At 43.8% G+C, this 27,693-nt stretch overlaps 1 protein-coding gene across 23 annotated transcripts; it reads right to left on the bottom strand.

Moving 5' to 3' along the window:
- Positions 1–1,753: 1,753 nt before the first annotated feature.
- Positions 1,754–27,536, bottom strand: LOC117639899. Of its 23 annotated transcripts, none has more exons than XM_034375881.1 (7): positions 15,997–16,018; positions 11,797–12,042; positions 10,627–10,815; positions 9,275–9,408; positions 4,788–4,981; positions 4,454–4,534; positions 1,754–2,714 (listed from the first exon to the last, which is right to left on the bottom strand). In XM_034375881.1, the coding sequence occupies exons 2-7, from the start codon at positions 12,006–12,008 to the stop codon at positions 1,920–1,922; spliced, it is 1,605 nt and encodes a 534-aa protein (XP_034231772.1). In that variant the 5' UTR covers positions 12,009–12,042; positions 15,997–16,018; the 3' UTR covers positions 1,754–1,919. The 23 variants fall into 23 exon arrangements, with proteins under 23 accessions (XP_034231772.1, XP_034231771.1, XP_034231766.1 ...); XM_034375880.1 differs by lacking the exon at positions 15,997–16,018 and adding an exon at positions 14,879–14,960; XM_034375875.1 differs by lacking the exon at positions 15,997–16,018 and adding an exon at positions 14,577–14,661.
- Between the last annotated feature and the right edge of the window lie 157 nt (positions 27,537–27,693).

The following is a 27,693-nucleotide window of genomic DNA, read 5'->3' as shown; positions in this document are numbered from 1 at the left end:
GTACGCAGTTAAATGGCTCAATTCACTCCGATTTGAAGAGTAACAAAAATTTTCAACAAAACAACAACAAAAACAACAACGCAGAGGTGCGGGATTGGTGCGGGACACTCTCAAAAAAAGTCACTGGCCGGCCGGCCGATCCAAATGGCCACGTTCGAAACGACACCAATTCTATTGTTGCATCTTGTCTACCTGCAGTCAAAGAAATTTTTCATTTCGAACGTGCTATTTCAGCTTTTGGAGTAAGCTGTACAGACCCAAAAAGAAGCTCCGCTATTGGTCCGGCTCGGCTCGGCTCCCCCCACTCCCTTCTTTTTCCTTTGACGAGTCGAGTTTTGCCATGGAAACGGCGATTTTGACAGCGAATTTCTCAAAATTGGCCACCAAATTTTTAACCAGATTTCAGCATCAGAATCAGCGTAAAAAGATCTACAAGTCTGCAAAATCTCATTAAAATCGTATAGAAAATTTCCGAAATGCATAAAGGGCCACACAAATCGAATCTCGGGCCGGCTGAATCCTGGGTATACTATAAGGCTACTTCGTGCCTAATAAGTCATTTAATTTTGCAGTTGTGTAAAATAAACTGTGAAAATTCGGACTTGTAAGTTTGGAGTAAAAATGGGACACGCTGGGGTAAAAATGGGACAAGGGCTTAGCAGTGGTAAAACAGGCCTCAAAGTTTTCCAAATAGACACCACTTTATAAAATTCGATCCGTCTCAACACGAGGAACAATAAATGTCATCACATGCCACCGGTTCGGATGAAAAATGAAGAGGCATTGCGCTTCAAAAGAACTTGGGTGCAATTTGACCTTTTGCGACTATTTGTTAATTTCAAAGCCCATTAACTTTTTAAATATCCGTCAAAACCCATAGCATGTATTGACATTTTTTGTTTGTATTGACGAGGCCTATCTATTTCCGTTCAGAGATGTCAATTCGAACAACTTTGAAAATTTTCTCCCCAAAGGCAACAATTTACCATTAACCAAGTGTCCCATTTTTACCCCAGGAGTGTCCCATTCTTCCCCAAAGTGGTGTCCCATTTTTACCCCACAGGAAAATTCTACAATTGCAAGTAAACGAATGCATTGATGTCAAAATGAGTTGGTGGATCGAAATCCTCGTTCTTTTAGCTTTCCAAAACACTATAATACTTCACTTTTCTGTTTATGGGGGGTTCTGTAGTGTTCTAATTAGATGACCTCTGCGGCAAATTTTTCCAACCTTTAGAAAACCCATTATTGCCATGTTTTGCTTGATTTCTTAATTCTCATTTCTATGAGCAGTCATTGTCCCGCCGAATGAAAAATGGAATACTAGACACCTCAATGAACATTTTAAGCACAAACATGTCATTGTAGGACGTTTTAAAATGCCAAAACTCGTCAAGTTTAGAAAGTGTTCCATTTTCCCCCAAGTTTTCAGTGTCCCATTATTACCCCAACTGACCCTAATAACAGACGTGAACTTTGGCAGACTAGTTGAGTGATCATCAGACAGAACAACGTGTCTTCACAGACAATCCCACGGTAGATGCGCTGTTATGTACGAATGCCACACAATTGATCTAATCAAAGAATAAACAAGAGTTTTTTGCAGATTTCGTCCCTGGCTTTCGTCATAGCCAGAGTGTCCCTTATTTTGACAACTGCTTAAAGGTTATAAACACATCCTCCTGATTCCGGGAAGAAGTGACGAAGAAAGGATCGTCAGCAATAGGCTTTTCAACACAATAAATGCCACAAAGACAAGGAACAAAGGCTTAGAAATTTAATGTAAGGAACTGAGCGCTTCCGTGACGACACTCTAGCGCATAAATACCACAAGAAGGACAGAACGAATACTAATTAGTTTAAACAATGAAATCAGTTGCGACCGTTCACATGAATTCAGATTTCTTCATCATACAACTTCATACAACTATGTGAAAATCTTCAGAATGGTCCTGGTCACAACGCGCGTCAACAGGATGGCTGAAGAGGATATGATCAGTCTCCTCATAAAACTCATGACAATCTCTTTCGGTGCAGAACGTGCATTCATCATCTACGTGGCTCGGACTCACAACCAGGTGTAGCCGAGGGTACCTGCGCAGGATGGCTCGGGGCTCCTCGCCGTGGCACCACTCGTGCGGGCAACCCCAGCCCCACTCGGGGTGGTCAGCCCGAAACGACAACCGTTTCAGGCTGGGCAACACTTCGCCATCCATGGCGGCGAAGAAGCTGGGCGTGGGCGGTCCGTTCAGGTCCAGAGTGACGAGGTGCTTGAGGCGGTGGAGGACGGCAGCTAGAGGCGGCAGCTGCGGTTGCGGTGCCCACGCATATTCGCAACCGAAACAATTAGTATATAATATTGTGAGATTAACCAGCGCTGGTGCGGCACTCTTACTGGGGCCCGCTAGTTTCAGCAGCAGGTTCAATGCGTCCACGCAGACAGGGTCTGAGTTTACACTATTAGGGTTTGGGTACTCCAGTGTCAGGGTCTGCAGGCGGGTGACTGCCGTGCGGATGTACTGCTCCACTCCAGGCAAAAGCGGTCTCGTCGAGTCGTCCACGTTCACGAACAGATGCAGAGACTTGAGTTCAGAGCACTGCAGAAGCGCCGGCATGTTCTCCAAGAAACCGCACTGCAGTTCCCGCAGATGGGGCAGGGAGCACAGGAGCGGCGTCACAGCCGCATGGGGGTGGTCCGTACTGAAATGCACAACCTGAGGGAAAGAGACAAAGGGACCGTCACTCTACAAGCTCAAGTGTACGGGAAACCCAACAAGTGGAGAACTCCGCACGCATGGTGCGGACAATGACTTACACTGTTGCAAAATGGTTGTACAGAAACAATTAGATGAGTGAAAATTTAGTCGCTCCAAAACATAGAATTTCATCATGAACCACAAAAATATCTTTTGCAATTATTTGCTCAATTAAAGCATATTAAAATAATCATCTATTTTGTTCTTCAAAGTCATAGAGAAATTACTATTGTTGAAAAAAAGAACCATGCAGAATAAATTTAGTGACAAAAGTACTCCAGGAATACTTGTCGCTGACAATACAAAATCTTTGACTTACAATACTTTTCGTTGATTAACAACATTTGTTGTTGGTCAACGACCTGTTTTTGAAGGTTGACTGTTGATGTGTTATTACAAGTTAGTTGTTGTGAAATTATCCTTTAGTTTCAGTGCAACTATGGTTTAACAAGCCATTTGTTCCACAACAAATCTTACCACTAAAAAAAAATAGCGACAAATGTGTCGCTAAGTTACGACAAAATCTTTATCAGTGTAGACCGCACCACCAAACGTAGTGTTGTTCGTTGTTCACACGAGGTCACATGCTATCTGTCCTCTCAGCATCACAAATGTGGAGCTCTCAACCGTCTAACAGGATAAGCGTGATAAGCTTACACTGTTAAAATTAGTTCGGCAGGACTAAGATGTTTCGCAAAGAGTTTCTTCGTAGATTTCAGAATGCCTTCGTTTTCTTTGTGTTACGGGGCGATGCTTCTTAGTCTTTGGCCTTTGAGTACACACTTAAAATGCTACAAAGAACTGCTCTTTGCAATGCAAGGAAAACAAAGTCTTCGCAGACTACGAACAAAATCGTTCTGTCATACGAACAAAACAATCCTTTGCCGGCTGCGACGACGTCCGTCGTAGGTGTAGAAAAAATTTTCCTTCGAATTGCAAACGGTGTCCTTCACGGGCCGCGAAACCGCCGTTACATTCGTATTACGAAGTACAAGTTCTTTGTAACAATATATCTGACTGATTCCATACCTAGGGAGCACACGATTTTTTTTTGGTGTCACCGATCTGAACTAAAATTTTACTACATGTACCCCTAGGGTAGATGCCCACAAATTTTGAAGGTCCTAGGTCGACCCAGTCCGGAGCAGTGGACCATAGGGTGTTTTGCGACTTTTTGGTAAATGTCAACTTTGAAGGTACAAATCGATGGGAAGACCTTGACCTAGGGACTTGAAAATTTTACCAGGCCTATGGGGGCATGAGGACATCATTTTATAATTTTTCAAGAATTTTGAAAAACTTTAACTTTTTTAAAAAAGTTGAACTTTAATTTTTTTTCTAGATCTCAAAAACATATTTTTGAAAGAATTTGAGAAAGTACCTTTTCTTGGTCTTAATAACTGTACAAAATTTCAGCCTGGGTACAGACTTGGTTTGGGAGCTATGGAGAAAGCGTAAATTTCACTCCGAAGTCTGAAGGACTTTAGCGGAGAAATGACTTATTTGTAGCCTGGGTATGTAAGAATGGGATTAGCTATGATCCCATGATAGATATAGGGGTCTGATGAGTATCTTCTACTTCCTTACTTGTATTTTGGGTGTTTTCAGCCAGTCAGGATTATATGTTTTGAAGCGCCAAATCAGGGGCAAATAATAGACATGGTTTGATTACGATTCCAGCTGTGACATGAACTTACACGCTGCAGGTAAGAATTGTCAGGCCAGCTGACGAAGGACAGGGCGCAGTTTCGTCGGGTTTGAAGGCAGGCGTTGACACTCTGTAAAACCAATGATGGTATTTACAGATCTGTGAATACTCTGTAAAACCAATGATGGTATTCACAGATCTGTGAATACTCTGTAAAACCAATGATGGTATTCACAGATCTGTGAATACTCTGTAAAACCAATGATGGTGTTCACAAATCTGTGAATACCATCATTGGTTTTACAAAGTGTCAACGCCTGCCTTCAAACCCTACCCGACGAAACTGCGCCCTGTTCTTCTTCAGCTGGCCTGACAATCCTTACCTGCAGCGTGCTCGCGTGCCACTGAAGATAGGAGGTCAGGTTGGCCTCGTCGTCCAGGCCGGGCTCGTACACCAGTCTGCGCAAGGATGGCGGCACGTGGACGTCCCCCTTGGCGGCCTTCAGGAGGCAAAGCTCCTGGGGGAAGGTTTCGATCCCAGGATAACCCGAAACCTTTACCTCCACCGACGCCAATCCTGCAAAATCAAATCATTGTCTGAAACCAGCGGGTAAATACTGTACGACTGCCAACTGGTGATATCTTAAATCGACTCGTACAGGTTTTTTTTGTCGAAAAACGTATTAACGTTTCTGCGCATTACTAAGCGTACTACTACTCTGCAAACTTAAGTGTGTACATAGTACACTCTTATTAGAGCATGCTTCCAAGTACACTCTTATTTACAGCATAATTGCTAGGGCTATAACCATAAATTCATTTGCATAATTTCTTTTAACTCCTTCACTGCCGGGAGTCAGTGATCTTTGTACGCGGGGAGTGTTGCGCCACTCCACGCAGGTTCAAACACTTTACGGGCCGCGGCCGCTGCATCCGCCACCGCCGCGGCTCATACCCCTTGTGTCAGCAAAATCGCCGCCGGGCGCGTCGCGAAGGGCCGAGGCCCGGAGCGACGCGGCCGCGGACGGGCAGTCGCAGCCCAGCCGGGATACGGACAAGGTGAGCACACTAAATGTTTATGTACAATTTTGTACGTGGTGATGCATAATTTTAAACTTGTGTGCCGTCGTGCATAAAATTGTGCGTCAATTTGCATAAATTTATGCATTTTCACGCATAATATTATGCAAATTCCCCGCATGCACAAAATCGTGCAAGTGGCACGTAAAAATTTCTACATAAACATTTAGTGTGAGCCAAGCTCTTGTGGGGAGTGACCGGGGCTCGAGCACAAGTTAGGCCATTGTAATAGTTGTCAATAAACCATGGTCATGGTGATCAGTCTCATAATCTGAAGGTCCGTGAGTTCGCTACCAAAACAACACGCTAAAATAGAGTGTGCCTGGCAAGTACACGCTAAATAAGTGTGTACCTTCCATGTACACGCTAAAATACACTCGATAAGTCCTATCTAAAAGCATGGGCCAGTTTAAGTGTACTTGACAGGTACACTCTTATTTAGCGTGTACATGCAATGTACACTCTATTTTAGTGTGTACCTAGCAAGTATGCTGTAAATAAGAGTGTACTTGGAAGCATGCTCTAATAAGAGTGTACTACACTGTTAAGGGAAGTCGTCATTTTACAACAGTAAACCCAACAATTAGTGTTGTAATTTTACAAATAATAATTCGTAAAATAACTACAAGATTCATGAAACGAACAATCGTCATATTTTCGACAAACTTTCCTCATAAATTTAGGAATAAATTCGTAATTTTACGATGAAACCTTAATGTTACTGACGAAAGATCGTAGTTTTACTGATAAAATCGTTATCTTACGACTATTCTCGTTTTATCACGCGTAAACTTGTTTTTTTACAAATCAAGCTTTATTTTTAAGAATAGTTGTCTGTTAAATTTGTACCACGAACTGCATTGTTTTTTTACAAAGAAAATTGTAAATTGACAAATTGTTCATCATTTTACAAACTGCTTCTTAAATTTACAGGTGAAATCGTTAATTTACAAGTATGATTGTAAAAGCAAGTCTGAAAAAGTGCGTTTTCGTCCGTTGTTTCCTTACTATATAGGAAGAAAAAATGCCTGAAACGACCAAAATTTGAGGATAAAGTTTGTAAGTTTAAGAATATTTTTGTAAATTGACGAAAAAAAGGTGGATGATCAGATCGTTTATTAAATTTACGAGCAGTTCGTGGTACAAATTTAACAGACAACTAATCGTAATTTCACAAAATAATCCCGAACAGTGTATATACACACTTTAGTTTGCAGAGTATTTTAGAAATTATTTACACTTTTGTCTTGACAAATTTGTTAAGCTTCTTAACGAACTGTTCATACGCACGAACGTCAAAGATGAGAGTAGTGGTCCTTCAGGTGAAATGCAAAGTAATTTCTGTCCGTTGCCCACCTTAAACTCAATCCTGCATCAAATCTTAAATCCACGCTCACATTGGAAAGTTAAAGTAAAATTTCTGCCGTGGCACCTTAAAACTTGACACCCCCCCCCCCAATAGCCCCTGGATAGTCGCCTGAAAGGTACCGTCAACGGGGGTAACTTGGGACACTTTTTCATGTTTTTTGAACGCCAGAGGCAAGATTCTCAACCTAGGTGATTGGATCCTAACTATGTTAAAGTTTGACCCTTTCCCCATGATTTCTTGCTCGTCTGGTTCATTTGCCTCGATTGTATCGTTTTCAAAAGGTCTCGAAAGAGTGTCCCAAGTTACCCCATGACCGGGGGTAACTTGGGACAGTAGGTAATTAGCTACATTCCCATGCATCTATTGATGCTAATGGATGGAATAAAATTTAGTCTCAACATGTAGACCAAGAATTCAGGCCTACGAACTATTGTAGGACCGATATTAGACTATATCTAGGGCTCTACGTGGAACTCTCTTTTCTCCTGATCCAAGTATTTTCTGAAAATTTTAAAATATGGATTACCAGAAGACGAAACTGCAGAGCAAGGCATCTCTTTCCATCATCAGCGTAAAATCCGAAGTTTCAGTTATGTCAGGGACCGGGTCAGTCAACTCCAAGAAGGCTAGGACTGCTGGAAACATGAGGAAAAGACTGTCCCAAGTTACCCCGTAAAATTTCGATTTTTGATTAATTGAAGTCTGCACCGAAGATGGGAAAACTTAAATCAACGCCCTTTTGCGAACGTTATTGTCTGTGTATGATCTAACAACCCAGAGAGGCTAATCGGCCAAATCTGCATTCCACTCCTTGCACTAGGGTCAACTTGTCAATGTTAGACATATTTTGTCCAAAGCCCTATTATGTAGTTTCCCGTTTCTCAAATACTAATTGTGATGTTATGCACCTCGTCCACCTTTCCGCGCATGCCCTGAGGCCTCTGAAACAAAACCCTGCCGCGGGTTTGACGCTAGGAACCCCCGTCGCTGAATGGCAGCACCAACAAGCTGTACAAGGCAGACTGTCCCAAGTTACCCCTGGTGTCCCAAGTTACCCCCGTTGACGGTAAGCAAAAAGAGCTACTTTGCCCCTGTAAGTAGGCAAAAAAAGCGACTTTGCCCCCCCCCCCAAACCAATGGGCCGCCTCTGGATCCGCCACTGATCTTTGTGATAAAAAGGAAACAGCGGCTTCGCAGCCTAAGAAGGAAATCGTCTTTAAGAAAAACGATTTTGTTGGTAATACAAAGAAAATATCATTCCCAGGCTGCCTAGGTACGTACGCTACGGAAGATTTTTCCTTTGTATTGCAAACAAAATCGTTTTCATTACAAACGATTTCCTTCGTAATTTCCGAAGCCGCCGTTCTCTTTGTAACTGCAAAGGACGTTCTTTTCAAAATCCAGGTGTGACGCAGTCTCACACCATTTCGTTGCGAACCACAATGTCTCACGCTTACAAACTTGTGTAAGACATGGGTTGTCTCGCACTACTTCCAAGCGTAGGTCCTAGGGATGTGCGAATCAAGGATTTTATTTCGAATCGAATCTCAAGAAAAAGTTTCGAATCGAACTCGAATCGAATCTGGAAAAAGTTGTCGAATCGAATTGAATCGAACTTTTAAAGATTCAGAATCGAATCAAATTCGAACTGAAACTAAAAAAAATTAGTTAGTTTCAAAACACATTTTCTGAAATAAAGAAAGGGCATAAGGCAGGAATACAAAAAGAAGTAAAAATTAAATATCTGATCTTGCTTTGGCATAAAAACAACGAAAACAACGCTATGCGCGCGAAATTCAACGGTTCTGGAGCAACCGATTCGAACACGAACCACTGACGATTCGAAAATTTCAAATATTCGGGGTCGAAGCAAAGAGATCCGTCCCCGAATCGAATCAGGGGTGATTCGATTCGATACCGAACTATTCGCACATCCCTAGTAGGTCCTGTGGCATTGAATCAATGAGAACTAGAGGCAGCAAGTGTGAGTCAAACGTGGCTTGTGAGCGTGAGACATCGTGGTTCGTACTTGAGACTGTCTCACCCTTGAACTTGCAGGCAGCGGCAATATTTCGCACCCTTTTAAAGCTAACAATTTTGAGCCGAATTTGAACCTGATGGAGTTTGACTCCATTCCCTAATTTTTGACGAGATCTGACTCGAAAATTCTGAGCTGATTCAATAGGGTATTTCGGAGCAGCTCTGGCACGGAAGAAGAAGAACAAAAACGGAAGTTAGAAATGGCAGTTTCTATGAGAAATATACGCTGCGGATCCTCATCTGCAGCGTATATTTCTCATAGAAACTGCCATTTCTAACTTCCGTTTGTATTCTTCTTCTTCCGGGCCAGGGCTGCTCCGAAATATCCTATTTGGGGGGATCATCCTTGATTCCCATTTTAGACCCACCCTGCCGACTCACCTTGAGTGTGAAGAATTTTGTTCAGCAGCAGCCGGAGTTCCGATGAGTACTTAGATGAGTCGTCATATGAGTCCCCAGTGTAATCTCGGCATAGAGTGACTGTGACGGCATTTAGACGTCCCAAGGCTGCTTGCCTGCAAAACATTCGTTTTTGTTCCACTTCACTGCAATTTGGATGGAAAGACTTCACGCCAAAATATGGCGAGACATTAAAGTCTCGCCAAGATTTGGTCAGACCTGAAAGTCTCGCCAAAATTTGGTCAGACAAAAAAGTCTCGCCACAAAACGGTCATACACAAAAGTCTGACCCCAAAATGGCGAGACTTTTGTGTCTGACCACGGCCTTTAGGCCGTAACCGTCCGGCGCCTTACGGCCTTTCGGTGGTGGTCAGACACAAAAGTCTCGCCATTTTGGGGTCAGACTTTTGAGTATGACCGTTTTGTGGCGAGACTTTTTTGTCTGACCAAATTTTGGCGAGACTTTCAGGTCTGACCAAATCTTGGCGAGACTTTTATGTCTTGCCTCTGGAATGGCGAGAAGTCTGACCTTTGGATTTGTAGTGTTCCATTTTACTTATCAAGCACGCACGGGTGGCCAATCGCAAAGTGCCACACTGCGAGAAAAAACTACAGGGAATCCTGTTAATTTTTTCACAGCGTCGCTCTGTACCTAAAACCACAGTGATCTCCTTCTTTTAAAAGACGGAGCTCACTGTTGTTTTTTGTGTTCATCTCTCTGTTGTCCGAGCGGCCTATGCCACATCGGGACGGCATGGTCGAAGCCTCACAGGTCACCTGGGTCCCCAAGGACGTCGACGGACACCTCACAGGGTCCCCGATGACGATGTGAGCATTTTAGACCTAGGTTCCAACCATTCGTTGAAAAGGTCTCATCAAGATCTACTCAAATCAAGAACAAAAAAAATGTATTGGCCAACCCCCTTTTTTCAAGATCGAGTTGACCAAGATGAACAGGATCTTAAAAAAGGGGGTTGACCAAGAATTTTTTTTTATTCTTGATTCGAGTAACCTTGATGAGACCTTTTCAACGAATGGTCGGAACCTAGGTCTAAAATGCTCACATCGTCATCGAGGACCCTGTGAGGTGCCCGTCGACGTCCTTGGAAACCCAGGTGACCTGTGAGGCTTCGACCATGTCGTCCCGATGTGGCATTGGCCGCTCGGACAACAGAGAGATGAACACAAAAAAACAACAGTGAGCTCCGTCTTTTAAAAGAAGGAGATCACTGTGGTTTTAAGTACAGAGCGACACTGTGAAAAAATTAACAGGATTCCCTGTAGTTTTTTCTCGCAGTGCAATTGGGTTGTAGCGACCTGCTCACTGTTTATACCTCTCAAGGGCCATCGCTGTGTAGAGTCCGTTTGAAAGTGACATTGAAACACCAAGGCAGCGGATAGCGCAGTTTGTCGAGACAAGCAGAGTCCCAAACTCATGCGGGTGAGCACGCATATCCATCCGAAGATAAAGCTTGTCCAGGCAAGGTGCCAGACGCAGTGTCGTAGCCACCAGTTCAATATGGCTGAAAATGTAAGGCTTCACTTCACTTAGTGCAATTACATAGAAATGAATGAGGCGTCAGGTGCAAAACCAGCCCGACAGAAATGTCAGGAGCACACACACTCCTCACACACACACAATGCTCAGGTAGAATTTTGTACTTGTTACTACTCTGGTGATAAATTTCATAATTGGTAGCGATAAAAAGGATAACGTGATTCGTTCAAATTATCGCATTCGTGCCAGCACTAAAAATTATTGCGTCAATAATGTAATGAGTCTCTTAGGTTATGGCTGGTCTGGGCCCAGATTACCTCAGTTTTGGTGTGATAAAGAGATAACTACACCAATGAAGTGATAAATACGCTAATTGCGATACAATATTTATTGCACTCATAATGCAATCTTTTTCATGGGTCTAATAATGAAATAAAAATGTCATTGCTCAATATTAGTTCATTAGTACACTCAGAAAACCAGTGTAGCACGATTTAGAGCGTAAGAGTGCTCTACAAATCGAAGAGTGTACATGGTATGCTCTAACTGGAGCATGCCTGCAAGCACGCTCTAACTAGCGCATGCCTGCCAGGCATGCACTAACTAGTGCATACATGCCATGTACACGCTAACTGAAGCATGCATCTAGTGCATAAGGGATAGGGAGTTGTCTGCATCAGGAAGCGTGTACATGGCATGTATGCACTAGTTAGTGCATGCCTGGCAGGCATGCGCTAGCTAGAGCGTGCTTGCAGGCATGCTCCAGTTAGAGCATACCATGTACACTCTTCGATTTGTAGAGTGACTATCGTAATTTTCCGGACAATGAGTTTGCTAGGATTCACAATCAAACAAGTTGTAAGCAAAATTACGAAGCAGGTGTTCCCAAATCGCGAACTAGGAGTTGCATCACCTGTCACATTCTTTGCATCTTACAAACACATCAGTCGTGCAATCCCATTAACAATGAACTTTAAAATATTGGAACTAAACACTTGATACGCACATTCTCGTGATCAGGCTCCCCAGGCTCCTGCTCCGCCACAGGCTGGGGTGCAGAGCCAAGTCCCTCAGCCTGCGGCACACGGCGCGGCACTGCAGCAGCTCCTTGGTGCCGAGGAAGCCCAGCACCCGCAGCAGTTCGTCCTCGGGCAGCGTGGCGAGGCTCAGCTGGAACGGCGGCACTGTCGCCGCGTCCACCTCCAGGTCGGCCAGCATGGCGCGGGCGGCGATGTCGAGACGGCTGGGAAGGCTGCGGAAGAAAAGGCTGCCAATACTGGCCAAGTCCAGACATCCAGGACACTGGTCCGCGAAGATCGAGACGTTCGTTTACCTAAAACTTTAACGTTTATTCTAAATTTCAAATGCCTAAGAGCGGGACGATATCAGCATTTGAAGCCAAAAAAGTAAGGAGCAAAATCAACTAAGACGGACCACTTCTTCCAGCGACCCTCTCCGATTTGCCTGATTTTTGGCCCGTCCCGTTTATTTTTTGTAAAAAAATGACGGAGGGACGGGCATATAGTATGATCCCTGCTGTGCGTCCGTTCGTTCGTCCGTCCGTCCGTCCGAGGACTTCCCGTGGTCCGATCTTGACCAAATTTGGTATGGAGCCTCCTTGGGTGACCCTAAGAACCGCCCGGTGGCAGCAAATCCGATCCGAGCCCCGGGGGCGCTGCTGCAGGTGCATCATGGTCTACATGGGGTCGAGGAGGATCTCGGCAACGGATGCAGCTAGGAGGGCATGTAGGGGTATTTTTGGAATCGGGGCGACGAGAGAAAACCAATGGTGCCAGTTTCGAGCGAATCGGAGAACTTCGGACCCGGGTTCAAATCCCAGCGGAGTATTTTTTGAACATTCTTTTTATTCGAGTTTTTGCATTGTTTTTGATGTTTTCGAGGGTGCTGATGACGAAAACGACATTTATTTTGACCCCAGACTCAGGTTTAATTCCCGTCAGGGTCAAACATAGGCGAAATTCGTACGTTTCTTAATGTACGGGACGGGCCAAAGTTGCCGATGTATATCGCTACTTTTCCTGTTATTAGTAGGCGTTATAACTAACTAAAGGAGAGTCTTAAGTGAAAATATTAGGTTCGGCAAAAAAATTTTGCCCGAGATATGGCCAACTTTAGTTTATTTTTTGGAGAAAAAACACGAATTTGAGTATTTTGGACTAATTTTACACTTTTCATAGTAAAGGGCTAAAATTTGATCACTGTACGTAAAATTGGCCAAGGAACAAGAATATGACCTCAGATTTGACCTCCGACGAATACCTGTGGAGTAAACTCCCCAAAACACCCTAAAAACACCTTTAAAAAATAGAGTTTCTTCCAGGGGTTCCTGGGAAAAATATGTGGACAAAAACTTCTGATGATCTTATATAGCAAAAAATGGCGCGATGAATCGAATGAGACCAAGCGCAGATTTTTACGTCAAACCGATTAGGAGATATAGTAGCGGTTCATGCAAATTTTGTCATTTTTTTTTTTTAAATGCACGTTTTGGGCATTGTTTGACATTCTCTAACTTCGGTGTGAAAGTGACCTTACATTGTAGAAAAAGACGCGCTGAATCGAATGAGACCACGCACAGAGTTGTATCTCAGTCCGTTTAGGAGATATAGCGGTTCAAATTATGGGCACGGGAGAGCTGCTCACTACCCAGATCTTGGTAGAGCTGAGCCCAACGTGTGAGTCACTTTACTTCGGATAATAGGTACCCACGAAATGACCTGCGTCGGCGTCTTAAACCGGAAGCTACTTTGTTGACTACACTAGGCGTTATCGACACATTAGGCCTTAAGGGTACTCTAATCACATTTCTACAATCGTGACTCCAATGAATCCTAAAATGCAAAGAAGACCAAAGGTGAGCTCTTACAACAGCTTCAGCGCATGCGCACACGTTTCCACACCACTCGGTGCGCTTGCGCGGAAGCTGTTTTAAGTGGTGTATATTTGATTTTCTTCTTCCGTTTCAAGATTCATTGGGGGACCGTTTAGCGTTGAACGATGCGTTATCATAACAGTCGTTCCGAAACGTATAGGGTACTCATGATAGGGTACTTTCGTAGATCCTGAACCAGAAGCAAGCAGACGCCATATTGGCCGAAGCTCTCTTCGGATCTAAAACTAGAGCAGAGCTGCACAAATATTGCTCGCAAAACACATATGTACTGTATCAAAGTATCAAACGACTGTAAATGTTCAAGTGTGGCCGATACGTTTGACTATCGTCCCTTTCCCATGTCAAGTTTTGATCTACTTCCGCCAACATGGCGTCTGTATGCTTCCGGTGCAGGATCTACGAATGTATCCTATTGGTGTATTCAGCGCGACGTTACGCTGCCTCGGACCAGTGACCAATGACCAGATATCCCTCCCTTAAGTGCACGCGTTCCTTACCCCTTCCCGATCTGTTCTTGACTACCGGTCTGGATTTCCTCCTAATACTCTTTTGAGTTACGCAATAACTGGAGAGGGGGCATGTGTCCTCCGTAACAGTACATGGAGGAGACCGGGGTCCGGCGCTAATGCATCAATTCGTTCGTGCTTAGTTACGGAAAAATTCGTGCACTTAAAAACGCACGCACAATTATGTGCAAATGTAAGCACTACGAACAACAAAGTACTTCGGAGTCACGTTACATACAAGAGCAGTTTAAACAGCAAATGAGGGTAAAACTAAAAACTGCGTTAAGAATGCATGAATTACAACCGGTTGTTTCTGAGAAGGCCCCGACCGGAAGCCATGAGCTGCCTTCTGTGCCGGACACTCACAAGTCAACGTGCTTCGTAGAATTTACCACAGTGCATTGACGAACTTCGCACCGCAAATACGTGAAATCGTCCCGAGTCAGTGGCGTGCGCAAGGGGGGGGGGGGGGTCAGGGGGGTCATGACCCCCCCCTTTGGCCACTAGACAGCCGCCTGAAAGGTAGGCAAATTGCGTCACTTTCCCCCTGTAAGTAGGCAAAAAGCGTGGCCTGACCCCCCCCTTTCTAAATTTCTGCGCACGCCACTGTCCCGAGTGCGCCGCTTCCCTGGCGAAGCCTCTTCGCACCCGATAGTTTAATGACCCACGTGACAATGTCTGTCTCCGAAGAGCTGCAATGAATAAATAACTGCACTACTAGTAGCGTGGTTGCAGCGCAGGGCCCAATAGTTGCCGACGTAAACAAACCCCTGACAAGACTTAAACCAACATGCCGGAGACAGAGGCACGGCCAATCTCAATTACAAAGAATCCCCCTCCCAGGAGTGGCTTTCAAATCCCTCTTGCCACTTCAATCGATATTGAATGGGACAGGTCCTATTACCAAAGTATTAGTAATACATTAGTACACACTAAACTTCTTACGGATACATCCTATCTGTATTACGGACATTTTTGTGCAATTGCAATTACGGATAGATTTTGCTTGTAATACGGATGAAATCATCCGTATTACAAAGAGTTTTACGCCCGTACCATACGGATATTTTCGTCTGTATGTTACGGACGTAAAACTCTTTGTAATACGGATGATTTCATCCGTATTACAAGCAAAATCTATCCGTAATTGCAATTGCACAAAAATGTCCGTAATACAGATAGGATGTATCCGTAAGAAGTTTACTGTGTCTTACGTTTTTTTTCATTTACGAAATATTTAGGGTGGAAACATTTCGTGAATTCACAAAGTTCTCTTCGTTAAAAGAAGGAACAATTCCTAATGTTATGAGCTGCTTCGGAAACTTACAAAGTGTGTCTAGAACCAATGAAATTTTGTGGTAAATCAGCGGATTACCTCGTCATTTCAAGGCAGAAGCCGACACGAAACAGATTGCAATCAATGTCTCACGAAGTCAATTGTAATATTACGACGAATTCGCAGGAAAGTTTTCTCAAGAAAACGTTTGTGAAGCACAAGCGGCACAAGGTACGACGCGATTCATCGCATATTATTTTGGTACACATCAAGTTAACATGTTTTTGTCGTAGGTTTCTTATTTTTAAATAGTATGCAGTTATCTCAGAAAAAAATTAGTGATGATTTACTTTGTAGTGCTTCACAAACGTTTCATTATTAAACGCTTCCAGCGATTTCACCGTAACTTAACTTTCGAAAGACGTTCATTACAAAATATTTCTTGTGTTGTTTTTTTTTTTTTTTGTCTTGAAGTGACGAAATAGTCCCACAGTTTACTTCATAACTTACCAGGTTCACGAAGAAACTCATAAGTTTGGGAAGCAGGTTGTATGTTTAAGAAACTTTCCTGAGAAACATGAGGATAAACTGGTTATTCTACAAAAAATGTCTTTCCCAAGTATTTCGTAAAAGGTATTTTTTTTTGTGACAGTGTATCATGCACTCTGTGTAAATTTACCAATGGACAAACGGTTTGCTAGTACGGTAGAACGGGCGACGCTCGCCATTTTGTGCTGGAAGTAGGGGTCCACGACACACTCACCAGGCACGTGTCGTCTCGTTGAAACAAATGGGACAAAATGTCACGTTCCTTTGAGCATTGTGTCACATTCTTTTGGAGGTGAATCTGCCAGAAACTAGTATGTTCACATTCAAGCGAACATGACACATAGCTCAAAGTTTAGGGACGTCACAATTTGTCACTTTCGTGTTAACGTGATGTCACGTTCCTGGGATGAGAGTGCCAGGTCGTTTCGTTCTACCCCTAAGAAATATTTATACAGTCTTTTGCTCGGGTGAGGAGGTTTCAATCCATTAAGATCGATCTCAAAACGGCTTGAAGCAACTAATACTTTTGAGCGAGGCGCATGCACGTTCACGCAATACCCACATTAAATTTCGGGCTGACCCGTTTCTTTGCAAGAGGCATTGCACTGCAAATCCAAGTGTGGGACAGGTCGACACTTTAAAGCGTAGACCAGTTTGACCTACGCTTGCAAGTGTCGACCAGTAGTGTCCGACGCTTTGAAGTGTCGACCACACGCTGTCCGACACCTGCAAGTGTCGACCACAGAATGTCCGACGGCTGAAGTGTGGGGTCACAATGGGAAACTCAGTGTAATTTGCCGTAGGACAAACAGTGTCCTACACATGCAGGCGTCGGACACAGTGTGGTCGACACTTCGAAGCGTCGGACACAACTGGTCGACACTTGCAAGCGTAGGACAAACTGGTCTACGCTTTAAAGTGTCGACCTGTCCTACACTTGGATTTGCAGTGTGTTTATACCGTGCACTTTCGGTTAATTTAATCTATTAAACAAAAAATAGACAAAATCGCAGCTTTTCCTTGAATTAAAAAAGCTAAGGTAACTTATCCCTCAATTTGGCATCTGCTTTGAAGTGACAAACAAATCCTGCTGATTTCGGGAAGAAGTGATAAGAGACAATATATTCAGCAGTGGCTTGGGAACAAATTTATTAATTCCACAAAATAAAGGAACAAAGGATTCAAAAATACAATGCATAGAACTGCGCTCCTTTGTATACACATTCCTGGCACATGAATAACACAAGATAACATAACGAATACTAATTGAAATCAAGTCTGACCGTTTACATGAATTCAGATTTAATTTAGTCTACAAAACTATGTGGAAATCTACTGCTTTCTGATCATCTTCTTTACTGGAGAAATCACCTAAACTGTGGTCCTGGTCGCAATGCTCGCGAACTGCGTGGCTGAACAGGATGTAAATATATAAGGATTCAAACTCGTGACAATAATGCTCGTCACAGAAAGGGTCCGCCATGTCGTGGCCCGGACACACGACCAGGTGGAGCTGCGGATACCTGCGCAGGATGGCTCGGGGCTCCTCGCCGTGGCACCACTCGTGCGGGCAACCCCAGCCCCAATCGGGGTCGTCAGCCCGAAACGACAACCGTTTCAGGCTGGGCAACACTTCGCCATCCATGGCGGCGAAGAAGCTGGGCGTGGGCGGTCCGTTCAGGTCCAGAGTGACGAGGTGCTTGAGGCGGTGGAGGACGGCAGCCAGAGGCGGCAGCTGCGGTTGTGGTGCGAAAACATCAAGGTCACCGTAAGTATACTTTAGTGTGAGATTGACCAGCGCCGGTGCGGCACTCTTACTGGGGCCCGCTAGGTTCAGCAGCAGGTTCACGGCGCCCACGCAGACGGGGTCTGAGTTTACAGGGTTTGGGTACTCCAGCGTCAGGGTCTGCAGGCGGGTGACTGCCGTGCGGATGTACTGCTCCACTCCAGGCAAAAGCGGTCTCGTCGAGTCGTCCACGTTCACGAACAGATGCAGAGACTTGAGTTCAGAGCACTGCAGAAGCGCCGGCATGTTCTCCAAAAAAGCGCACTGCAGTTCTCGCAGATGGGGCAGGGAGCAGAGGAAAGGCGTCACAGCCGCATGGGGGTGCTCGCTACTGAAATGCACCACCTGAGGGAAAGAGACAAAGGGACCGTCACTCTACAAGCTCAAGGGAGCAGGAAACCCAAAACGCATACGCATGGTGCGGACAACGACTTAGACCGCACCACCAAACGCAGGTCGTTTATACGAGGTCACATGTGGTCTGTGTCCTCTCAGCATCACTAGTGCACGAAACTTTTACTCATTTGCTTGTTTCTGCAGAACTATTCTTAACAGTGTAAGCTTATCACGCTCATCCTGAGACATGGTGCAAACATTCGAGTTCATCATGAACCAAAGCAAAATAAACGTTGTTGATCCTATAAGGCGGTATTTTGTTCAACCATCTGGTGCTGAATAGGTCTGAGAATGCAAGCTCAGAATTTTTTCCAGATTTTTCCGGGGCGGTCTTTGGACCGCACTCTACATTAAGGTCTACGGGGCATTTGCTTCATTACTACACCCTAAAAAATAGTTTCTTGATTTTTGATTTACTTCGCTTTTGCAAGAAAAAAATCTTGACACAAGAAAAATTTTCTTCATTCAAGAAAAAAAAACATTAGATAAAGAAAAATTGTCTTGCAAAAATCAAGAAAGGTTACATTTTTTTTTAAATCTAAGATGTCACTTTTTTGAGTGTACAGCTGCGGCTAAAAGCTACGAAAAATTCTGGAAACAGGTTGTGGTAATTCTCCGTAGGCCCCTTGTCAGTATTTTCCGTAGGTTCTTACAGTATTTTCCGTAGGTTCTTACAGTATTTTCCGTAGGACCGCACAGTGTTCTCCGTAAGGCTATACAGTCTTCTAGACCCTACGGAGAAGACTGTGCGGTCCTACGGAGAAAACTGTACGGCGCTACGGAGAATACTGTAAGAGCCTACGGAGAATATTGATAAGAGGGCTACGGAGGATCCTGGCAAAAAAATTAACAGAATTTTCCGTACCTGTTTGCTACAGTGAAAGAAAATGGAGGCATTTGCCGAATTACTTCGTTCCCTTACCTGCAGCGTGCTCGCATGCCAGTGAAGATATGAGGTCAGATTGGCCGCGTCGTCCAGGCCGGGCTCATATACTAGTCTAAGCAAGGACGGCGGCACAGGGATGTTCGACTTGGCGGCCTTGATGAGGCCGCCTTCCTGGGGGAAGGTTTCGGTCTCACGAAACCACAAATTCTTCACTTCTACCGACGCCAATCCTGCAAAATCAAAACATCGGCTGAAACTAGCGGGTAAATACGACTGCCAACGGGCGATATCTTTTTTCGACTCGTACTACAGATTTTTTTAAATGAGGAACGTCTTAACGTTTGCGCGCATTAAGAAGCGTATCACCATTTTAGAAATTACTGACACTTCTGCCTTGCCAAATTTGTTAAGCTTCTTGGCGAAATTCTGTTCTTGCGCACAAACGTCAATGAATATGGACAACATGTCGATTAAAAGATGAGAGTGGTCCTTAAGATGGAATGCAAAGTGATTTCTGTCCGTCCAGCTAAAACTCACCAATCTTGCATCAAATCTTAAATCCACGCTCAATTTGGAAAAGCATAAGTAAAATTACAGCCATGGAAACTTAAAACCCGACAAAGAACGATCTTTGTAATACAAAGAAAACTGCGGCTTCGCAGCCTACGAAGGAAATCGTCACTAAGACAAACAATTTTGTCGGTGTACAAAGAAAATATCCTTCCCAGATTGCCTGTATAGGGTAAGGTTACCAAACATGGATCACTTTTAAAATAATCTTCTCTAGATCGAAATTAAGTATGGGTTGACTTCTATTTTTGAATCTAATGTTGATGTTTACCTTACTGGTCATATGGCTACCAAAAATGGTACCTCTAACTCGAATACTTTGGAAGTTGTGAGGACAAGAAAATATGGCTATTTTAGCTAAGGTTAGGTTAGGGTGGTCCAATCATGGATCACCCCACCAGCGTACGGACACAAAGCAAGGTATGCATTCAGTAGTCCAAAAATATCAAAGTAGTCTGTCCAAAGTGCACGATGAAAAATTTTGAAGTGACTGCGGTGATTGCTTGGCCCAGAATCAGGGGTGCAAAAATCACCTTTTTGAACGTCATTTTTCCATCGATTTTCGGGGGCCTGTTTTAGGTGCCTTTCTAAACGCAACCCTGCAGAGTAGAGAGACGCAGTTGCAAACTTGTGAGATTCACATCGAACAGTCAAAGGGTCAGTCTAAGCAAGGAAAGACAGAAATTTAGAATCTGCTCACCTGGTCTTTAGTGATAGACCCCCAAACAGAAATGATCCATGTTTGGTACCCCGATCCATGTTCGGCACTTTACCCTACGGTACGGAAGAAATTTCCTTTGTATTGCAAACAAAATGGTTTTTATTGCAAATACTTTCAGTCTCGTATTGACTTTTTTGGCTGAGCGATAGCGAAGCCCGTTACTCCAGTAGGGTTGAAAAGTTTTGTCTCTCTGCGTGTGTGTGTGTGTGTGTGTGTGTGTTTTTATAGCCGAAAAACACCTAAAAACGGCGAAAAATCGAGTTTTCTGCAGGTAGATCTCTCCTGTCTTGATGAAAGGGAGGTCTGGAGGGCGGAGCCCCCCCAGCCTGGACAAGTTAAAAAGTTACAAGGGTAAAGACCGTGTTATCTGTAGATGAAGCAACTCTATCTAGAATAAAGGGGGTCTGGGGGGCGGAGTCCCCCAGCACGAACGAATTAGAAGTAACTGATGGACAAGCATTGCCTACCGAAGGCAGGCGAGCGCCGCAGGCCAAGGTAGGTACGCCAGGCGCGGATTGGAGGAACAGGCAGCGAGACATCGCGAATCCTGTTACGACAAGACGCGGTCTGGCGTGAACCTACCTTGTATCTCTTGCCATAAAGATTTTTGTGTAAACATAATATGTACTGTCTCTTTAGCTATGCACTGTTTTGATCATTTTATAATGTATTTGTATTTAGTCCATTAAACCTGACTTTTTGTCATTTACAGAGTACTTTTCATTTTCTACATGATCTATTGACGATTTTATCTTGACAACGATCAAAATTGTGTATAGTTTGAGAGAAAATAGTACATTTTATGTTTGCTCAAAACACGCCGTAAGCAAGAGAGAAAAAAGTCTATATAGGTCTGAGAGAGAACGATTTCCTTCGTGAGCTGCGAAGCCGCCGTTCTCTTTTGAAGCTACAAAGGACGTCCTTTGCAAATCCAAGTGTGTGGCAGTCTCACACTATTTAGTTGCGAAGCACTGTCTTACGCTTACCAGTGTGAGCAACGTTTGTCCCACGCTTTCAAGTGTGAGACATGGTTTGTCTCACACTTGCAAGCTTGGGTCCTGGGGCAGGACCCACTCTACAAATCGAAGAGCGCTCATTGTATCCTCTAACTGGAGCATGCCCGCAAGCACGCTCTAGCTAGCGCATGCCTGCCAAGCATGCACTTACTAGCGCATAAATGCCATCCTACACGCTTCCTGATGCAGGCAACTCCCTTTCCCTTATGCACTAGATGCATGCTTCAGTTAGCTTGTACTTGGCATGTATGCACTAGTAAGTGCATGCTTGCCAGGCATGCGCTAGCTAGAGCGTGCTTGCAGGCATGCTCCAGTTAGAGCATACCATGTACGCTCTTCGATTTGTAAAGCAATGTCCTGTGGCATTGAATCAGAGAGACCTATAGGCAGCAAGGTTGAGTCAAACGTGGCTCACACTTGTAAGGGTGAGACATCGTGGTTTGCACTTGAGACTGTCTCACCCTTGAACTTGCAGGCAGCGGCAATATTTCGCACGCTTGCACACCTACTTTAAAACTGGCAATTTTGAGCCGAATCGAATTTGATGGAGTTTGTCTCAATGCCCTTATTTTTGACCAGATTTGACTCGAAAATTTTGAGCAGATTCAATTTGGGGATCATCCTTGATTCCCATTTTAGACACACTCTTCCGACTCACCTTGAGTGTGAAGAATTTTGTTGAGGAGCAGCCAGACTTCTGATGAGTACTTAGATGAGTCTTCATATGAGCCCCCAGTATAATCTCCGCATAGAGTGACTGTGAGGGCATTTAGACGTCCCAAGGCTGCTTGCCTGCAAAACATTCGTTTTTGTTTTTTGTTCCATTTCCATTGTACTCTGCGTGTTTGATAAGTTTAACACGTTATACTTATCAAACACGCAAAAGCGGTCAATCGCAAAGTGTCAATCGGGCTATAGCGGCCTGCTCACTGTGTATACCTCTCTAGGGCCATCGCTGTGTAGAGTCCGTTTGAAAGTGACGCGTAAACATCAAGGCAGCGGATAGCACAGTTTGTCGAGACAAGCAGAGTCCCAAGCTGATGCGGGTGCTCACGCTTATTCATCCGAAGGTAAAGCTTGTCCAGGCAAGGTGCCAGACGCAGTGTCGTGGCGACCAGTTGAACAGGGCTGAAAATGTAAGGCTTGACTTAGTGCAATTAACATAGAAATGAATAAGGTGTCAGGAGCAAAACCAGCCAGACAGAAATGTCAGGAGCACACCACACTACACACACAATGTTCAGGTAGAATTCTTTACTTGTTACTACACTGGTGATAAATTTCATAATTGGTAGCGATAAAAAGGATAACGTGATTCGTTCAAATTATCGCATCCGTGCCAGCACTAAAAATTATTGCGTCAATAATGTAATGAGTCTCTTAGGTTATGGCTGGTCTGGGCCCAGATTACCTCAGTTTTGGTGTGATAAAGAGATAACTACACCAATGAAGTGATAAATAAGGTCAAAATTCAATTGTGGGTCACGAATCAATTGTGGGCCATTTTGTTTGACGGGCCGCTACAAATCCATGAATGACCGCACCGGCTTCAAATTCGGTATGGGTCTTCCCTCAACCTTCCTTTGTCAGCTGAAAAGGTGCGGATGTCTGAGCATCGACCACAACGAAACCCATCGGGCAGCAAAGAGAGACCTTAAAAATTCAACGGAAAATTGGGCCAATCCAAGGGCAAGAAAAACGGAAAAAAGGATGTTTTTCAAACATTAAAAAGAAATCGAATTATGGAACGGAGGGGGACGCCCTTGCTGATTTAAGGATATAATAGGTTAAGGACTCAAAGTCAACCTTAGTTTGGCAAATGCAGTACAAGGCTTGGCGCGCGGGTAGCTTCAAAAATTGCTGACCCACAATTGGTTCCAAAAATCAATTGTGGGCCAAAACAGCCAGTTTTAAAAACGGCTGTAGCTCAGTAAACAAGGACGAAAGACGGGGCTTCTATGCTGCAAAACGTAGTCAAGGGATCATATTTGAACGTCTCGAAGCTACTTTGGCTACTTGTTCAACATTAATATTTTAAATATGCATTTTTGAAAAAAGTGACCCACAATTGATTTTTTACCTTACGCTAATTGCGATACAATATTTATTGCACTTATAATGCAAAATCTTTTTCATGGGTCCAATAATGAAATTAAAATGTTATTGCTCAAGATAAGTTCATTATTACACTCAAAACACCAGTGTAGCACGATTTAGTGTGTAAGAGTGACTATCGTAATTTTCCGGACAATAAGTTTGCTAGGATTCACAATCAAACAAGTTGTAAGCAAAATTACGAAGCACTTGTTCCCAAGTTGCGAACAAGGGATTGCAACCTGTCACATTCTTTGCATAATCTTACAAACACATCAGTGCAATCCCATTTAGAGTGAACTTTAAAATATTGGAACTAAACACTTGATACGCACATGTTCATGTTCAGGCTCCCCAGGCTCCTGCTCCGCCACAGGCTGGGGTGCAGAGCCAAGTCCCTCAGCCTGCGGCACACGGCGCGGCTCTGCAGCAGCTCCTTGGTGCCGAGGAAGCCCAGCACCCGCAGCAGTTCGTCCTCGGGCAGCGTGGCGAGGCTCAGCTGGAACAGCGGCACTGTCACCGCGTCCACCTCCAGGTCGGCCAGCATGGCGCGGGCGGCGATGTCGAGACGGCTGGGAAGGCTGCGGAACAAAAGGCTGTCAATACTGGCTATATCCGGACATCCAGGACACTGGTCCGCGAAGATCGAGACGTTCGTTTACCTACAACTTTAACGTTTATTCTGAACTTTGAATTCCCAAGTGTGGAACGATATCAGCGAAGCCAAGAAAGAACGGTCCTCCACTGATTTTTCTAATGTGTTAAGTTCGAGGATAAGTTTCATACAATTTGCAGCGATAAAAAGTCGTATGTGATTCCTTCAAATTATCGCATCTGTAGCAGCAATAAAAAATTATTGCGTTAGAAATGCAATAAGTCCCGTAGGTCTTGGCCGCTCTGGGACCAGATTATCACATTTTTGATGTGATAAAATGGTAACTACGCTAAAAATGATAAATGCGCTAATGCAATACAACATTTCGAAGCGACCTAACAGAACAATACTACTGACTGTCAGAGCAGATCCAAGACAATCCTAATTGCCAGAGCAGATCCAAGACAATCCTAACTGTCAGTGCAGATTTAGAACTAATCCTAATTGCAGAGGTACTTAAAAGTGTTTATGAAGTATCTTCAATGCAAATCAGTGAATCTCCATATCTCTGTAAAGCAATACCCAAGTACTTTTGTAAGGATGGAACTTCTTGACAAGCTCCACGACGGGTAATTTTATGAAGTCTGTTGGCGTCACGGACTTAAAGAAAAGACCGCTTTTCACGTCATGTGCAGTTAGGATAGTTCTGAATAATTGGCACTGAAAGTTAGGATTGTCTTGATCTACTTTGGCAGTTAGGATTTTTCTATAATGACGCGTCGATTTATTGCACTTGTAATAACCTTTTTCATGGCGCTACTAACGCAATAAAAATGTTATTGCTTTTCAAATAAGCTCAGCATTATTCTCAGAAAACCAGTTTGTCGGTCGTCGTGGAGTGGAGCAGTTGCACAGCAAAGTTGCATCAGAAACCGAAGTGGTGGAAGTAGCTTAGTCTGCTGAAATGATAATTGCTACCCTGTTTGCGCCAAAATGAGGCAAATGATTTGTCGCTTTGGAACGTATTACAACTATGAACATCGACCGACCAAAGATTATCAGAATACACGTTTCCAAGAGTTTGACAAGGTCCTAAAAATATGTCTTTGGGTGAAATTTCGATCTTGAAGTTGACCTACATTTATGGCTGTAGTTCGAGCTAGGCACATCAAGTGGCTTCTTTTCTTGGCTCCAAATGCTTCTTTAATAACACACGTGTAACGTTTGGGAAACGTGTAACTACTCGGATACTAGCATTGCGGAGTCTTTTTCCGCGGCCATTTTCAGTTTATTTCCCTATTACATAGGGATTACTCCATATTCCCCTTCCTCCCGGCTGTCGATGATGTTCTTTCTTTTGCTCTTTGCTCATTTGCCGGAATGGGTTTTGGCTGCGATGGAACTGACAACTTTTCAGTAGCAGACACATTTCTGAAAGCAATCATAATACTTCGCAGTTCCTACTAAGCTACTAAGAAATGTCTTTGGGATTACTTTAAAAACAGAAAATATTAGTGCTGTAATAAGCAGTTACTACGTTACCCTTGGAAAAATTTCTAAGAATTATGGCTATTTAAAGAAGTGCGTCTGTTGATGAGAAACAGTCAGTGTCGAAGGCTGAGAATGATACGACCAGAATGATCAATTTTCGATCTCTTATTGCATGTGCTACCTAGTGTCAGGAACCATAAAAATCATGGTTCACCCTCAAGAAAGAACGTCGGTCAAATGAGACGTAAATCCCAAAACGTAAGAAGTTCCCTTACAGCGTTGAAACGTACTTGGGGGTAAGTTGTTTACATACTTGTCCCTCCAGCAGCACTATTGTCAGCAGCACTACCAGAGAATTTACGAGAATACTAGACAGGACGTCAGTACACGCCACGTTTGGGAAGGAAAGTAGAAGGAACAGGTACGGAATCAAGACTTTTGTCGAAGCGCTGATATAATAGTCGTTTGACACAGGTTAGCGAATTACGCAAGCCAAATTTTAGTACGTACTGCTTACTACTACGCCGAGATCTTGGTAGAGCTGTACTGAGGGGCTTTGAGTCAGTTGACTCGATGGCTACCCACGAAAGGACCTGTCGGAATCTTAGACCCGATGCTGCTTTGAGGGCGGAAGCAGGCCGTGACCTGACACATCAAGACACTATATCGAATAATTCGTTCGCAGATGGGTTGTTGATGCGAAACGAGCGGAATGTTACGCTGGCTCGGACTCAGCACCCCCACATACCACAGCGTTGCGCAGACCAGACACACCTCGTCCTGAGTCCAAACACACGTCGCTCCTACCCGCTCCTACCCGGGTAGGGTTCTGTTGTTGACACCGGTCTGGATTTCTCCGAAGTACTCTGTTGCGTTAAACTTACAGGGGAGAGGGGGTATCCTTCTTTCGTAACACTGCGGGAGACCTGGGTCCGAGTCAGCACTGAGAAAACCTTACAAACTATTTTAGACCTTACTAAGCAAACGGAGAATTTTATAACAAAGTATTTTGAGCGTACATAAGTTTTCAAAGAAAATACTTTGTAATTTACGAGCTATTACTTCGTATGACAAAGTAAATTAGTTTGTATCATGTATGTTCAAAATACTTTGCAGGGTTTTAAGCGTGAGCGCAACGTTACGCTCACAGTAAATTGCTGCGTTTTTACTGAATACGTTTTGCACAGAATTGAGCATGTACGTGAAACGCACGAATTAGCATACTCTCTTTGCGCTTACGCACTAAAAACTTCGTAGTCATGTAGCACGGGTAGTATTGTTTCTTATTCAGTTCACGAACAATTTACTGCATAAACTTATGTAGGAACTTTTTCGCCAACAAGTACTAACCCAAAATGCAGACAATAGGTAGAAAAGTGAAAAGTTCTAAATACCGACGCACAAATTTACCAAAGATAATATCGACAAAATGTCAGTACCGTTACTTAACGTCTGTGAGACTCGGAGAGTGCTAATTTTGGAGAATAATTTTATCACCCACACTCTTAAAACCTTACGAAGTATTTTGAGCATACGTATAACAAACTAAAATACTTTGTTATACGAAGAAATAGTTCGTAAATTACGAAGTATTTTCTTTGTAAGCTTATACGTATGCTCAAAATACTTTGTTATACAAACTACTTTTCTTCGTAAGGCCCAAAATATTTTGTAAGGTTTTCTCAGTGCAAATCTGAGGCGCAGGCAGGTATCGTCGTTCCCCTAGCGATGCCTTTTCGCACCCGATAGTTCATCACCGGTGATACTTACTTGACAATGTCTGTCTTCCGAGGGCTGCAATGAATGAATAACTGAACGTCGTAGAAAACGGGTAACGTTCTTGGCATCAGCGATGAAGTCGGTTCCTCGCGATCTGCTCTGGCCTCGCCACTACCAGACGCGTGGTTGTAGCGCAGGGGAGGGTCCAACATTCGCCGACGTAGAACTAAACCCCTAAGCGTGTACTTTGTATACGTAACCAATTTGTGATCACTGCGGATCTGTACACAGGTTAACTTAAACTCTTTTATAGTTTCACCGACATGGCGACATACAGGACTAACAATGATTAACAATGTTCGTCAGGTGGCGGAGCTTCTTAGC

Source organism: Thrips palmi, unplaced genomic scaffold (genome assembly GCF_012932325.1).
Source record: "Thrips palmi isolate BJ-2018 unplaced genomic scaffold, TpBJ-2018v1 HiC_scaffold_12, whole genome shotgun sequence".
Lineage (NCBI taxonomy): Eukaryota > Metazoa > Arthropoda > Insecta > Thysanoptera > Thripidae > Thrips > Thrips palmi.
This window is presented reverse-complemented; position numbering and strand designations above follow the sequence as displayed.

Bases quoted from the DNA above. Each gene is read 5' to 3' on its own strand.
- LOC117639899 (XM_034375870.1), bottom strand. From the start codon at position 27,521: ATGTTGGACCCTCCCCTGCGCTACAACCACGCGTCTGGTAGTGGCGAG. The intron at 24,086-27,360 runs GTAAGTATCACC...TTTGTTCCGCAG, and splicing joins CGGAAGACAGACATTGTCAA to CCTTCCCAGCCGTCTCGACA. The intron at 18,167-19,139 runs GTAAGGGAACGA...TCTTTCCCTCAG, and splicing joins GGCATGCGAGCACGCTGCAG to GTGGTGCATTTCAGTAGCGA.